The sequence below is a fragment of the Elephantulus edwardii genome, unplaced genomic scaffold, assembly GCF_000299155.1.
Source record: "Elephantulus edwardii isolate Elephantulus edwardi_28Jun2011 unplaced genomic scaffold, EleEdw1.0 scaffold00048, whole genome shotgun sequence".
NCBI classification, from domain to species: domain Eukaryota; kingdom Metazoa; phylum Chordata; class Mammalia; order Macroscelidea; family Macroscelididae; genus Elephantulus; species Elephantulus edwardii.
In genome coordinates, this window is record NW_006399798.1 from 3,662,287 (window position 1) to 3,677,405 (window position 15,119).

Genomic DNA, 15,119 nt, shown 5'->3' on the forward strand with positions numbered 1-15,119 from the left:
ACACACACACACACACACACACACACTCACCACCTCCCAGGGGCACTGCCCTGAAGCCCTCCAGTCCTCATACACACACACACACACACACACACACACCCCTCACCCTCGCCCTGGGGCACTGCCCCCAAGCCCCCCAATCCTGACCCCCCCCCCCCCCCTCCCTGGGTCACCGCCCCAAGCCCTCCAGTCCTGACCCAGCTCACCCCTTCCTAGGGCACTGCCCCAAAGCCCTCCAGTACACACACACACACCTCACCCTCGCCCTGGGGCACACCCTGAAGCCCTCCAGTCTTGACCTGGCTCACCCCTGCCCCCAGGAACTTCGTGGAGGAAAAGATGGGCAGCAGGTTTGTGGAGGGCCGGAGCATGGAGTTCTCCAAGTCCTATGAAGAGAGCAGCCCCTCCACCCCCGTCTTCTTCATCCTCTCCCCGGGGGTCGACCCCTTGAAAGACGTGGAGGCCTTGGGTAAGTGTGTTCACAGAAGGGGTGAGCGATGGGGTGCCCGTCAGCCTCGCCAGCCACAGCCCCGAGATGCCACATCACCCCCACAGACAGGACACATGGAAGTGGGGTGACAGGGAGCACCCACCAGCTCACACAGCCCTGGAGGAGTGGACACCAGTCACCACTCCGGACACGAGCGTGGAGTCCCTCCAAGGCTAAGCAGAGAATGACCACGTTGTTAGGTGCCCGAGTCAGCTCTCGATAACCCGCATACAGCAAGGAGCCTCACAGGCTGCCCGGTCCTCACCGTGTCACCATGTCCCCAGGCATGAGCCGCGACCGCAACCACCACGTCCATCCCGCCCAGTGCTTCCCTCCAAGGCGGGCATGGGCCGCAGGTGGCAGGTGGCAGGCTCACGGTGGTGCCGTTCACACCGTCCAAAGGCAACAGCAACTCAAGTGTCACCATCCCATGAGAGACTGAGTGAAGGGGGTCTGGCCATCCAGTGGACAAAGGGAATATTCTGTGGTACCACATGGGGGCTCTGACGGCCTAGTGATAAGGAATTGTGCTGCCAGCACAAAGGTACGCGGTTTAAGCCCACTAGTTCTCTAAAGTACTGAAGAGCAACGATGTCACTCTGGAGAGTAAGGTGCACCTGATACAGACCATGGTCTTTGCAATCACTTGTTACGCAGCAGAGAGTTGGACAATGACTAGGGAAGATAGAAGGAGAATTGATGCCTTTGAGCTGTGGTGCTGGAGAAGAATATTGAATATACTATGACCTGCTAAAAGAATAAACAAGTTTATCCAAGGCTGATCCTTGGAGGCAAAGATTCTGAAACCTCATCTAACATACTTTGGACATGTTGCAAGGAAGGACCAGGCCTTGGGGAGGGACGTCATGTTTGGGAGGGTGAAGGGATAGCACAGGAGAGGAAGACCCTCTATGAGGTGGATTGATTCAGTGACTGGGGTTATGGGGGGTAGGTGTGTCAGAGATGGTGATATTGGCACAGGATAGGGCAGAGCTTAGGGCTATTGTACATACGATCGCTATGAGTCGCAGGCGACTCGACGACACGTAACAACAAACAACAACTGCTCCCTGGGAGAGAGATGCCATTCTCCTCTGAGACCTACTGCCTCTGAAAACCCACTGGATGGTCAGCTGTGGGTCGGTCCCGCCTCAGTAGTACACAACGACAATGACTTTGGAAGGAATGGAGTCACTGCACAGCAGGACGTGGTGAGCCTTGGCAGCCCTGGGGCCCAGGATAGAAAAATCCAGAACAGAATGCTGAGGTTCCTAGGGTCTGGGGGACAGAAGAGTGGGGTGCCACTGTGGAGCTGAATCTGGGGTCTCCTGGGGGGCTGAGAATGTTCTGGAATTAGATAGAGAAGGCAGCAACACACTGTGTTATGTTGAGTCCCCCTCGGTTGTACACGTTAAAGGTGCTGAAGTGGTGAGGTTTGTGCGTCTCCCACAGGTAAGGGGCCAGGTGTGGAGGCCAGGCCCCGCCATCTGTATAACCACCATCCTGTATCTGTCTGGTTTTCTTTCCTCAGGAAAAAAACTAGGATTTACCATAGACAATGGCAAGCTCCACAATGTGTCCCTGGGCCAGGGGCAAGAGGTGGTGGCTGAGAACGCGCTGGACATGGCTGCAGAGCAGGGACACTGGGTCATTCTGCAGGTACGAGGGCCTGGGCCAACACGGGAGCCGGGCTGTGACCCTGTTGTTGTTGTTGTTGTTGTTGTTGTTGTTAGCTGCCATCGAGTCCACGAGGACTCACCCAGAGAACAGGAGTGGGGCTGCTCCGAGTCTTCCGTGTATTACAGTTTTACGTCATGCCTCCGCAGAGAAGCCTTCCGTTAGCAGATAGAGCGAACCCCCCTCCCTCCCTGCATCTCAGTGTCCTCTTAGTGCGTTGTTGTTTGTGACTTTGTATGTGTTGTTTATAATTATACTTGATCTTAAACAACAACAACAACCTGGCATCTCACCCCGTCCTGCCTGCCCCCAGCAGTCTCCACCCCCCTTTAGCCCAACGTTGTGGTCACGTGTCGTCCATCTCGTTGAGGGTCATCCTCTCTTTCTCTGACCCTCTGCCACCCCCAGCATGATGCCTTTTTCCAGGGACACATACTTTAGGGGGACAAAATTCAACCTCTAGCATTCCCTGGGACCCTTCTAGCTACCAGCTGACCCCACAGTCCCCCTTGGGCCCTGCCAGGGCTTCATGTGGGTCTCATCCAGTGTCTGGCCTGGTCCCACTTGCCTTCAGAGTGTTCCTTTCCACCCAGATCCTCCGAGGAGGGGCTGCTTAGGGCTGGGGGCCACATCGCCTCTGGTTTATACCCACAGCTGACTCAGAGGCGGAGGGGGTGAACTGACCGGGGCCAGGCTGCTGTCCTCTGGGCAGCTCCCCGGGGAGGGTGGGCGTTGGTGAGGAGAGCAGGGCTGCTGAGCACAGGTGGAGCAGGCCAGGGCGATGAGACAGCGGGGGGCCGGGGGACAGCCGCTGGGAGACAGCGGGGCTGGGGCCGGGCCGCTGAGCTGAGCGTGGGGCAGGCAAAGGCTGCTAGACCCTGGGGGGCCGGGGGACAGCCGCTGAGCTCACAGGACAGTTGGGGGCTGGGGCCGGGCCGCTGAGCGTGGGGCAGGCCAGGGCGGCGAGACAGCGGGGGGCTGGGCCCGGCCGGGAGTGCACCAGCGCTGAGCGCCTGGTCTCGGCCTCAGAACATCCACCTGGTGGCACGCTGGCTGAACACCCTGGACAAGAAGGTGGAGAGGTACAGCACCGGCAGCCACGAGGATTACCGCGTGTTCATCAGTGCGGAGCCGGCGCCCAGCCCCGAGTCCCACATCATCCCCCAGGGCATCCTGGAAAACTCCATCAAGATCACCAACGAGCCGCCGACCGGCATGCACGCCAACCTGCACAAGGCGCTGGACCTCTTCACCCAGGTGGGGGCCTCGTCGCCCAGGTGGGGGCCTCGTCGCTCAGGTGGGGGCCTCTTCACCCAGGTGGGGGCCTCGTCGCCCAGGCAGACTGTGAGCGTCTTCCCAGCCAGGAGGAGCAAACTGGTTCCCCTTTTAACTGCTCACCCACATTTGACAATGATCCAAATACCCTTGTCATAGCCTCAGTCTTCCACCTTCCTCCCTGTGGTGCCCACTCCCATTCATACTTCTCCCTTCCTCCTCCTGCCTTCCGAGCTTTGTCCCTGGACAAGTGATTCAGGGGGGTTTTAAACTTCCCCCCCCCCAGTGGGCGAGGGGCAGCCACACTTCCAATCACTTTTTTTTTTCTTCATTTTTTTTATCATATTATGACTGTTCCTCCCTAGGGACACTGTTCACCTGGTTGAAAGTTGAGCCACGGGGTATATTTTGTTCCAGGTGTGAAGAGAACCTGAGGGCCGGAGGCTCTGGGGTTCCTCCAATCTCTAAGGGACTGGCCGTTGTTGTGATCTTGAGGGCTGTTGTGGTTTTCTTGGTCCCCAGAGCCCTCCGCCTGACGAGCAGGAATGAGACTCAGCAACACGGGACGCGTCACAAATTTGCGTGACCTCCTTGCGCCAGGGCCAGGCTGATCGTCTCCGGTTCCCTCCAGTTTTAGTATATGCACTGGCGAAGCGAGCACTGTGATTTTGAGTTTTGTTCCGCCTTTATCCCCCACCCTGTCCAGGACTGGCCCCCGGGATCTCTTCTGAGTGGCCAGCAGTTGGAGTGGGCACCACCTTGTCCTTCTGGGCCAGGGCCGCAGGGAGGGTCTCACTTTGGTTGTGGGCCACAGGAGTGTCCGTCCACGGTGGGCAGAGGGGTGGACCTTGCCCTTGCTGGAACTTGGAAGAGATTGGCCCCTGGTCCAGCCTTAGGCAGGGAAGTGAGGGGTCAAGACGAACAGCGGGCTGCCTTCCCCAGCATGGCCTGGAGGGTTGGGCCGCAGACAGGCGGTCATCTTGGCCACCAGCACACTCTGACAGGCTCTGGTGCCATCACCAGGGCTGAGAGCTAGCCACGCCTGGGCCCTGCTGGCCCTCAGCAGTCAGGACAGGCATTGGCAATGGCGGCCAGGACAGCAAGACTGACAGCTGCTGAGGGGGAAGGAAAGCCATCGACCTCCAAGGACAAGGGCCAGCGTGGGGATAGTCACCTCCCATCTGCCCTCAAGAGCAGAGGCTTGCCAGGCATCCAGTCACCTCTCCTGGTGATGTGAGGCAGCAGGGCCTGGATCCTTCCAGCTGGCCTCAAATTTCAGAAACCCGCTCCTGCCGAGTCAGTTCTAACAGGACAGTGCAGGGCAGTGCCCTGGTGGCGTAGCCTGTAGTTCACTCGCTGCCAAAGGCTGTGGGGGTCTCCAGCAGCTAATCTACTAGCCGATCTAGGGAAGAAAGATGGGTGGTCCCCACCCCCGATCTGCAGGGAGCCCAGCGGAGGGGGCCTGATTGGAAAGGGTCTTGAACCCCCGGTCTCCTCCAGACGTCCTGGGTGGGACTTGCACGTGGCTGTCCTGGAATGTGACGTGGAGACTTTTCCTCCAGGGGAGGTTGTAAGGGCTGTTTTTCGGCGCCCCCCAAGCAGCGGTGAGGACTTGCTGGTCCTGTGCTGTGGTTCACTCACTGCGTGTGAACCTGCTGTCATCACGGTCTGTCCATCTCCTGAGGGTCTTGTCTTCTGCTGACCAAGCACGATGTCCTTCTCCAGACGCTGACCCCTCCTGAGAACATGCAAGAGAGGGCAGGCAGCTAGGCAGGGAAGCCCACCCCCAGAATGGTGCCTGCATCCCACCCCCAGGACTGGGGGTGTCTCCACAGGAAGTCGGGGGGGCTGACGAGCCAGCCGCATCTGCCAGGAAGAATATGGGAGGTTGGGGGGCAGCAGGGGTTATGAAGAAGAGGAAGAAAGGGGTAATTCCTCCAGTCTGGGTTCACGACTTACAGGAAGTGTCAATTCTAGAAGATGAGAAAAGGGGGAGACTTCTTTAATAAAGGGTTCTAGAAATCCTTCTTGGAAGCACCCTGCGCCCCACTGGACTGTACCTGCATGCTGTCCTCCAAGTGGCCTGGCCTCGCACCCACTCCCCACACCACTCTGTACCTCTCCCCTGTGATGGGTGTTGCTGTGACACACAGGGGCTCCCCTAGGCTGGGTGTGGGAGGTCGCCAGGCCTGTCTCCCTCCTCTGCCGTTGGCCCACCTGGTGGAATGTCCTTCGCTGACCTCTATGTGCTCCTTCCCCAGGACACCCTGGAGATGTGCACTAAAGAGGTCGAGTTCAAGGGCATCCTGTTTGCCCTGTGCTACTTCCATGCCGTGGTGGCCGAGCGGAGAAAGTTCGGGGCGCAGGGCTGGAATCGGTCGTACCCTTTCAACAACGGAGACCTGACCATCTCCATCAACGTCCTCTACAACTACCTCGAGGCCAACCCCAAGGTGAGAAGGAGCCCAACCTGACCGGCCTCGGCCTCCCTCCTGCAGTCGCTCCCTTCCTTAAGGACCCCTGGTCGCACAGTGGTTAAGCTCTCACCTGCGAACCCACAAGCCAGCAGTTCGAATCCACCAGCTGCCCTGGGGGACAATGTGGTGCTGTGCAGTGATCAGAGCCCGGCCGGTTGCTGGCAGTCGGGGTGCACCCTGTGTGCCTTCTGGCCATTACCTCTCCGCTCCTTCCTGCTCGTTTTACCTTCTTCCCTCCCTCTGCCATCCTCTATTTCTCACATTGGTCTTCATCCTGTGTCCAGACGACACTTAATACCCACTGCTGCCCACCACCCAGCGCTCAGCCTTAAGCCCTTTTCCATCAAGTCAAAGATGTCACCCCAAGAGCACACAAGCCGGGTCCCTCAGAGACCTGGGGTCCCAGGGCAGGGGCTGTCCAAGGGCTTGTGCAATGCAGAACAGGGGTCACCCTCAGGGGCAGGGCATCAGGGTCAAAGGCAGAGTCCAGTTCTGGGGAAGGGAATATGAAACATCTCTCTAGAAAGCAGCTAAGCTTTCTTTACGGTTTATGAGAAATTAAATGTGTAAAATTGTACACAGACACCACAGAGGACTGCAGCAAGCAACTGGGGTGGGGGGCAGCAGCTGGAGGGCGGGATGCAGTGACTGACAGCCTCGAGGAGACTGAGTGGGGAGACTTAGGGTGCAAGCTCACACCCCCAGGAGGTTAGGCTGAGCAAGCCCCCAACATAGTTTTTATTAGTTGTACAGCTCTGTCTTAAAGTCACCCCTGTGGAGAGCAGTCTCCCCATCTGAGGATCCCCATCTACAAAGTGGGGTGTAAGGAGGTATCCCCCTAAGGCCTAGTGCTAGCAGCCCAGCATCAGGGACCCGTGAAGCTCAGGAACTCTGAGCCACCGCCCCCTTGCTCACACTGGGCTCTAAACCAACTGCTGAAAGGGCCATGCACCGAGGACACCCTCTTCCAGCCCGGGGCACACCAAGAGCCTGCTGAGCAGGGACACAGTCCAGGCCTGGGGTACCCTCTTGTGGTCCTCGGTCAGTGACCATGCTGATATCAGGGGTCTGATTTGAAATAGGGGCCCTGAGGTCCCCAAGGGAGCAAGTTGAGTCAGGACAACAGTTCAGCTTCAGGGGTGGGGATACAGAAAGGCGGGGTACCCGGCCAGCACCAGGTTCTGGGGTCTTAGGAAGCCCCCTCTGGTTTTCCACTGCAAGATGAGGCCAGAGTATGGGCAGTGGCCAGGAGGTCACACGCAGGGCAAAGCTGGAGATGGTCAAATGGTTCTAGCAGGTCTGACCCCGCTATGGAGTGTTGCCTTTGTCTGCAGTGCTGGCCCCCCTGCCCAGGTGGCCACATGGGGAACTTCTGGGGCCAGACTGATTGGCGATGCCCCCCCGTATTGCCAGCACCCCAACACTACTTGTTAAGTACCCCTAACTCAAGAAGGCAGGAGGGCAGAAGCAGAGTGGTCAGCTCTCTTCTCTAGGGCTGCAGGCCACCAGGGGCCAGGGAGAGTGGTCTCCATCTCCAGGCTTGGGTGAAAGTTTACAGAGCCTTCAATTCACACACACTGACAACACTGTCACGTTTCAGGACATGGTGACAATCCCTCCTGCAACCGCGCTCCTCTCACTCCCCTCCCTGCGTCCTCACGTCCACCCCTCCCTGGGTCATCTCCCTGCCTGGGCAGCAGCTGCCCTCCTGATGCTGTGGTCGTCCCTTCTCTCCTGTCACTGCTCCCCCTTCTGGTTCTGACTTAGGGGGCTCTGCGGGCTCAGTCTGCAGCGAGGTGTGCTGCTAACCCCAAGGCTGCCCTGCTCTCAGGTTCAAATCCACCAGCTGCTCTGTGGGACGAGACGGGCAGCCTTCTCCCATGGGGGCCACAGCCGCCAAAAGCCTGCCGGGCAGCCAGCTACGGGTGGGGGTCCACTGCCTGGCAACGTGGTCTGAGTTTACTGTGCAGCTGGAAGTTGAGACCCGGGCTAAGTTCAGCTCCTGCCTGAAGGGGGGCTTTGGGCCACGGGTGTCTCGGTGTGTTGTTTCACCCCACATGTTTCTCCCTCTCTACCCAGAACTCTTTACGGAGATCCTGTCAGAGTGGCCAGCATTAGGGGGCAGGGGTCACAGGGTCCTGGAGGTGCAGGCTGGAGGGGCGCCTTAGTCCTCTGAGGATTACGCCTTTAACTCTCTAAGCCCTTCCCTTGGGCACTTGCCAAGTCCACGTGCACTAGGCACACGAGCATGCTAAAGGCCGGCTGATCCAGGCGTAAGAGCCTCCAGTGGACAGAGTACCAGGACAGGGGGCTGTGCAGACCACCCGCCTGGCGTCCTCTTGTCCCCCGACCTGCTCCCCCAGTTGTAGACACTGCTAGCCCCAGTCTCCTCCTGCAGTGGCCATATCCAGCAGTCCTGTCTTTCCTCCGGGCTCTGCGTCACCCAGTGCATCCCACAGTGGCCAGGAGCAGGGCTCAGCCGGATGTTTAGAAGCACAGACACCCCCCCCAAAAAAAAGACGCATAGACCCACTGAGCCAACATCCCAGGGAGGCCTGGTGAGCCCATGACTGGCACTCTGTGCAATGGGGTAGTAAGCAGATACTAAGTCCACTACAGCGCTCTAGGGAGATGAACTGCAATGGGAAAGTCTGCTGTCAGAGACCTCTCCAAAGTACTGAAGAGCAACGATGTCAGTCTGGAGACTAAGGTGCACCTGATACAGCCATGGTCTTTCTATCACTTGTTAGGCATCAGAGAACTAGACAATGACGGGATGATAGAAGGAGAATTGATGCCTTTGAGCTATGGTGCTGGAGAAGAGTATTGAATGTACCCTGGACTATTAGGAGAACAAACAAGTTCATCCTGGAGAGGGTGAAGCCAGGCTGCTCCTTGGAGTCAAGGATTCTGAAGCTTCATCTGACATACTTTGGACATGTTGCAAGGAGGGACCAGTCCTTGGAGAGAGACATCATGCTTGGGAGGGTGGAGGAACAGCACAAGAAAGGAAGACCCTCGGTGAGATGGATTGATTCCATCACTGGGGTAATGGGGATAGGCATGTTGGAGATAAGATGGCACAGGGTAAAGCAGGGTTTATGGCCCTACAGGGTCACTGTGAGTCCCAGGTGATTTCACAACACATAACAACTCCTCCACCCAGCCCTGGTGCAGGAGCGAGACAAGGAGGTAGGTAGCACATGGGGTGAGGTGGAGGGGGTCCAGGCACCCTGCCTCTGCTCAGGGTGACAGAACGCTCAGAATGGCCCACAGTGTCAGCTGACCAGCGCGACAACCCATCACTGGGCAGGGGAAGACGGCAGAAGCACGTGTACTGTCACCTACGTGTTTTCCATTTTTTAATTGGAACAGAAGTTTACAGGCAGACTGGGTTTCATTGAAGCAGTTCGTGCATGTGCTTCAGAGCAACAGTGACAGGCCCTTCAGTGGAAGCCCACTTCCCCGGAACTCCCTGTCAGTCATCTGCTGCTTCCGACCCTTCCTCGCCTTCAGGACTCTGTCTTCTGACCTTATATGGTGGGTTGTCCTAAAGAGTTTCCCTACAATTTCTGGAAAATTGGCGATTTTTATTGACGGGAATCTTTTAAAAAGTGAAAAAACAAGCCACAAACTGGGAGGTGATGTTTGTGCCACACATGACAGGTCTGTGTGTCGCATGCACGCCGAGCACGTAGAAGCAATGTCTTGTCACCACATGTTTACCAACAACTTTTAAAAATAGCTGTTCCAGCAAACCAGTAAATGGTGAAAAAGCAATGAACATCTTCAAAACAAACACATGAAGAGATGTTTGAAGTCAGGAGACGCGTTTCAAGATCTCAGACCTTTTGTGCTTTCAGTGAGATTATCTAGAGCAAACGAGTTCTGTCCAACCACTTCTGCACCTTGTGGTCCAAGACGTGGGCTACACTCCCATAATGTCATGGCACGTGTGTGTGTGCCCCCCCCCCGCTGCCTCTCTCCAGCGGTCACTCCTGTCTGTCACCTCCTGAGTTTTAACACTCAGAGGAACATACATTGATGAGGCCAAGTCACACCCAGGAGGACATCATGTGACAGGGTGGAGTGTGTGCACACGTAAGGGAGGCCCTTCATGAGATGGGGTGACCCCAGCATCCCCACGGTGGCTTGGTGCAGGGCCGACACAGCACCATTGCCTTTGCTGGGCCAGAAGGGGTGGTGTTTCCTGAAGGTCCATGTCCCTCAGGTGCCCTGGGATGACCTCCGCTACCTTTTTGGTGAGATCATGTATGGAGGCCACATCACAGACGACTGGGACCGCCGGCTCTGCAGGACCTATCTAGAAGAGTACTTGCGGGGGGAGATGCTGGAAGGGGACGTGCAGCTGGCCCCCGGCTTCCAGACGCCCCCGAACCTGGACTACAAGGTGAGGCAGGGGGCCTCGGCTGGGGGCGGGCACCGGATTAGGCATGGCCAAGCTCCAGGCATGGCAGCGGGGCAAGACCCCAGCGTGAATGCACCAATAACTAACAGATGTCTCAGATCCAGAAGAGAGAACTTGAACCGCAGCCCTGGGGAGGGGGGGAGTCTCCTCTCTGCAGTAGGGAGTGGGGGTCATGTAGTCCACAGAGGGCAGGCTGTGGGGGACCCTGGCTCAGCTCACCCGACAGACCAGACTGAGGTGCCCTGCCTGCCGTGTGGCAGCTGATTACCTGCTGGTCTTTCCAGGGTTACCATGAATACATCGACGAGAACCTGCCCCCTGAGAGTCCCTACCTGTACGGCCTGCACCCCAATGCAGAGATAGGCTTTCTGACTGTCACCTCAGAGAAGCTCTTCCGTACTGTCCTGGAGATGCAGCCCAAAGAGACCGACTCGGGGGCGGGCACCGGAGTGTCTCGAGAGGAAAAGGCAGGGCCTGAGGGCTCGGGACAGGGAATGGCATGGAGGACGGGCAGTGTCCCCAGGAGAAGGGGCTGGAGCCTGGGTGCCTGGACCCCGGGATGGGGCAGGTGGGACAGTCAGCTGTACTTGGGGCTCATTTGCACGGCCCATTCTGGCCATAGCCTGGACCTCCTGAGGCTGACCTCCTGGTGGGGCCCGCAGTATGAGGAAGTGGGCTTGGGGGGGGACTGACCGCCCGCCTGGGGGAGGCAGCGGGATGGTCAGGGCTGAGGATCAGTCCATAGTCTCCCAGGCGGGGAGGGAATCTGGTCCCCTTAGCACCATCGGAGGTGTCCCTTCCAGGGACTGAGAACGATGGGCGGTGTGTGTCCTGTGCAGGTTCACAGCCCCCCACACCTGGGCACTAAGCCCTGGCGGACACACAGTGGCCAAGGGTGGGCTCCCACGAGAGAACGGTAGTTTCCATCGTGTAGTCCAAGGGGGCAAATGCTTATCACATGGAGACAAGGAAAAGGCTGCTGGCCCGAGTGCTGCCTCCCCAGCGAGCGCCTCGGAGGGCAGCTGGCTGGTCGTGTCTGCGTGCGTGTGACCCAGCCGCTGCTATGAACAGTCAAACCCGGGGGGAGCGAGCTGCAGGGATACCAGGTCGGGCACACGGAGGAGTCACAGCTCCTAGGCCGCCCAGCAGTACCCCATGGCGGCCTTGCTGGGGCCAGGTCCCCCTCTCTGGCCTGGGAGCTCTGACTCTCGGGGCCTTGCAGGTGAAGGCGGTCTTGGATGACATTCTTGAGAAGATTCCAGAGACCTTCAACATGGCGGAGATCACGAGCAAGGCCGTGGAGAAGACGCCCTACGTGGTGGTGGCCCTGCAGGAGTGTGAGAGGATGAACATCCTGACCAATGAGATGCGCCGCTCGCTCAAGGAGCTCAGCCTGGGGCTCAAGGTACGGTGTGGGGGGCCGCGGCCAGGGCTGGGTCCCGAGGCAGGCCGGCCAGCAGCCCGTGGCCCTCACTCGGGTGTGGGGCTGCCTCCCTGCCCTCCTCCGCCCGCATCCTGAGGGAATCAGTGGGCACGCACCCGATGGAGCAGGTCTGTTCTCAGGGACGGGCACAGCACTGCCTTGCTTCAGGCCCCGACCCTGAGGGCTCCAGTGCAGGTGGTCAGGGTCACCTGCGGGGCCCTGGGCAGCTGGGGGTCCAGAAGAACCCACATGGCACACCATCATGAGCCTTCCTAAAGGCCGTGGGGTGCGGTCACCACCGCACTGGCCCCCAGCACCCATCTGTGTGTTCCAGGGGGAGCTGACCATCACGACGGACATGGAGGACCTGTCCACAGCTTTGTTCTATGACACTGTGCCGGACACATGGATGGCCCGGGCCTACCCCTCCATGATGGGGCTGGCAGCCTGGTACTCGGACTTGCTGCTCCGCACCCGGGTATGGACAGTCCTCGGGGCTGAGCACGCAGGGCCTGGGGCCACGCTGGGAGGGGAGAGGGTGACCTGCCAGAGTATCCGGGTGGCCAGGCCTTTGGCAGAGTGGCAGACCCCTCAGAGGCCAGGACAATGGGGGGCATTTCTGAGCCAAGTAGAAAACCAGGTGTGAGCAGATGGACTCTGGGAGAGTCCACATGTCCACGTACTCCCTCCCTGACCTTGTCTCCCCACTGTGCCTGAAAACGGAGCCAGCCAGACGGCCTCGTCACAGGACAGTGGCAGAGCTGAGCTGCCCGCCAGGTGCTCTGGTGGATTCCCAGCTCTGTCCACTTCCTTCCAGGAGCTCGAGGCTTGGACGACAGACTTCGTGCTGCCGACCACCGTGTGGCTGGCCGGCTTCTTCAATCCCCAGTCCTTCCTCACAGCCATCATGCAGTCCATGGCCAGGAAGAACGAGTGGCCCCTGGATAAGATGTGCCTGTCTGTGGAGGTGACCAAGAAGACCCGGGAGGACATGACCGCCCCGCCCCGTGAGGGCTCCTACGTGTATGGGCTGTTCATGGAAGGTAGGCGGGATGCTGCAGGTGGGCGCCTCTTCCACGGTGGGCGGAGGGGGCAGCAGCATGGAGCCCGCCAGGACACACGTGTCTGAAAACACACTCAGAGGCCTGAGGAAACACACATTCCACTCGTCATGTTTGAATCCTGCTTCCCAGGAGGTGTCAGTGCTGTGGGCAAGGGACCCTCAATCCTGGGGCAGGGTGTTTGTGAGAATAAGGTTTTTCAGGGGCGCCTGAGGGGAAGGCCGCACTGACCACCTCTCCAAAGCCCAGGGCGGTGTCTGTGTAGCAGGCCCCTCCCAGAACCCCATCCGCGGTCACCCCAGACAAGCCCAGTCCAGACATTCTCCATGTTTATTGTGGAACTGCAGACAGGACACAGGCGTGAAACGCGGGGAGCAGGGCCAGCAGGCGGCTGGGCATCCTCGGACACAGCGTCACCCTCCATGGCACACAGGGCCTGTGACGGTCTGCTGGAGGGAGCGCTCCTGCCGCGGGAAGAGGCTGACGGACAGGCTCGGGAGGTGGTGAGGGCAGAGCTGCCAGCCGTCCCTCAAGCAGGGCAGGTGGACAGGGTCAGCCAGAGCCGGCCCGCTCCTGCTTCCAGGCCCCACAGCACCGCCAGCACACGGCAGCCAGACGGGGGTCCTGTGGTGAGGGAGCACTCACGATGGGCCATGCTGTCCCCACAGGCGCTCGCTGGGACACGCAGACGGGTGTCATCACAGAAGCGCGGCTGAAGGAGCTGACACCGGCCATGCCGGTCATCTTCATCAAGGCCATCCCTGTGGACCGCATGGAGACCAAGAACATCTATGAGTGTCCCGTCTACAAAACGCGCCTCCGCGGCCCCACCTACGTGTGGACCTTCAACCTCAAGACCAAGGAGAAGGCGGCCAAGTGGGTGCTGGCAGCGGTGGCACTGCTTCTGCAGGCGTAGACACGCGCCCGCTCTCACAGGCCTGCGCACCTGGACTTGTGGGGCTGGGGGGTCACACGGCTGTGGAGTAAATGCTGGAAGCCACCTGCCCTGCTGTGTCCATTCCTGCGACGAGCTGCCACTACCCGACAGGCGTGGTGGGAAGGTCCTGTTCCCAGAGGCCGGGGCGAGGTCCGAGAGCCCAGCTCCTAAAGCCTGCCTTTGCAGGGCAGGTGGGCAGCACGCAGGGTCGGGGCCGGGGGGTGTGCATGGGGACTGGACACTCACTCTCTCAGTAGTACCCCCTCAGGAACACTCCTGACTTTGGAAACTACAAGAACATGACAACACGGGGCCCAAGCATCTCACAGGGCTGATGTCACAGGAAATCCCTTGAGCCTCCTTCAAGCCGGGAGGCCCCGACCCCTGGCAGCCTGGTCTGCTGTGCTCGTTGGGTCATAGGGAGAGCTGGTGAGGGTGTGCCCACATAGGGCAGCTTAAGGCTGCTCTCCAGGATGCCTGGCCATGAAGCCCAACTGAGACCAAGAAGTCAGCCCCCCCACCCCAGGGCTCCCCCTGTGCTGAGCAGTCCTTCCATGTCAGTCCTCAGGCTAAAGAGGCAGGAGCCCAGGCCTCGGGCCCCAGGCTGCCAGGAGCGCAGGCCCTGAGCCAGTTCACTCCTAGCCTCCACCCATAACCTAAAGCAAATGAGGGAGCAAAGCCCCAGACTGTCAATCTCCTAGACATGGCGAAACCACAGAGGGCACCATAGGACGCAGAGGAGGAAGAGGGGGGACACAGCTGCAAACTGGGAGCTGGAGGGACAGGCAGGAAGGCTCCAAAGGCCACAAGGGCCACTATCATAAGCAAACAAGACCAATCTGAAGAGCATCACCTGACCTTCAAAAAGAGCACTTCCTTCTGGGGTGTTGAAGCCAATCGTGGAGACCTGTACATAAGGCCCTGCAACGGCCTCCTGCAGCCCGTAACTCACCACACCCTCTGTGGCCAGCGAACCATCTGTCATCCCTCCCTGAGGCTGGGGACCCTCACACCTTCCCTCCCTGGGATCAGGGAACCCTTTAAGCCCTCCTCTCCCTCTATGGGACCAGTAAACCTCACACTCTCCTTCCCGGGATCGTCACGCCTTCTTCCCCTGGAGTAAGCGGCGTTTCACGCCCACCATCTGTGGTGTCAGTGGACCAACCTCCCCCTTTCCTCCCTCTCTGGGAAGAAGAGAAAGCCATGCGTTTCAGCCGTTTAAAATCGAGAGGTGTGTAGCAGGGCTGGACAGTTTCTCTGTATTTGTTCACTCTGTACACTGAGCACATCATTCAAGAAACTGTACTACGTGAAGAATGTGGTTATCAGGGTATGAGGAAAACTCAACAA

The 15,119-nt window shown here is 59.0% G+C and overlaps 1 protein-coding gene across 1 annotated transcript in view; it reads left to right on the forward strand.

The window, feature by feature from the left end:
• Positions 1-13,748, forward strand: part of DNAH17 (dynein, axonemal, heavy chain 17) — a 104,227-nt gene extending 90,479 nt beyond the window's left edge. The window contains exons 67-76 of the mRNA XM_006886345.1: positions 321-469; positions 2,022-2,149; positions 3,197-3,424; positions 5,704-5,895; positions 10,151-10,330; positions 10,633-10,815; positions 11,571-11,753; positions 12,106-12,249; positions 12,589-12,814; positions 13,501-13,748. Of these exons, the coding sequence (XP_006886407.1) occupies positions 321-469; positions 2,022-2,149; positions 3,197-3,424; positions 5,704-5,895; positions 10,151-10,330; positions 10,633-10,815; positions 11,571-11,753; positions 12,106-12,249; positions 12,589-12,814; positions 13,501-13,748 (1,861 nt within the window). The remainder of the gene's footprint in view (positions 1-320; positions 470-2,021; positions 2,150-3,196; positions 3,425-5,703; positions 5,896-10,150; positions 10,331-10,632; positions 10,816-11,570; positions 11,754-12,105; positions 12,250-12,588; positions 12,815-13,500) is intronic.
• The last annotated feature ends 1,371 nt before the right edge of the window (positions 13,749-15,119 follow it).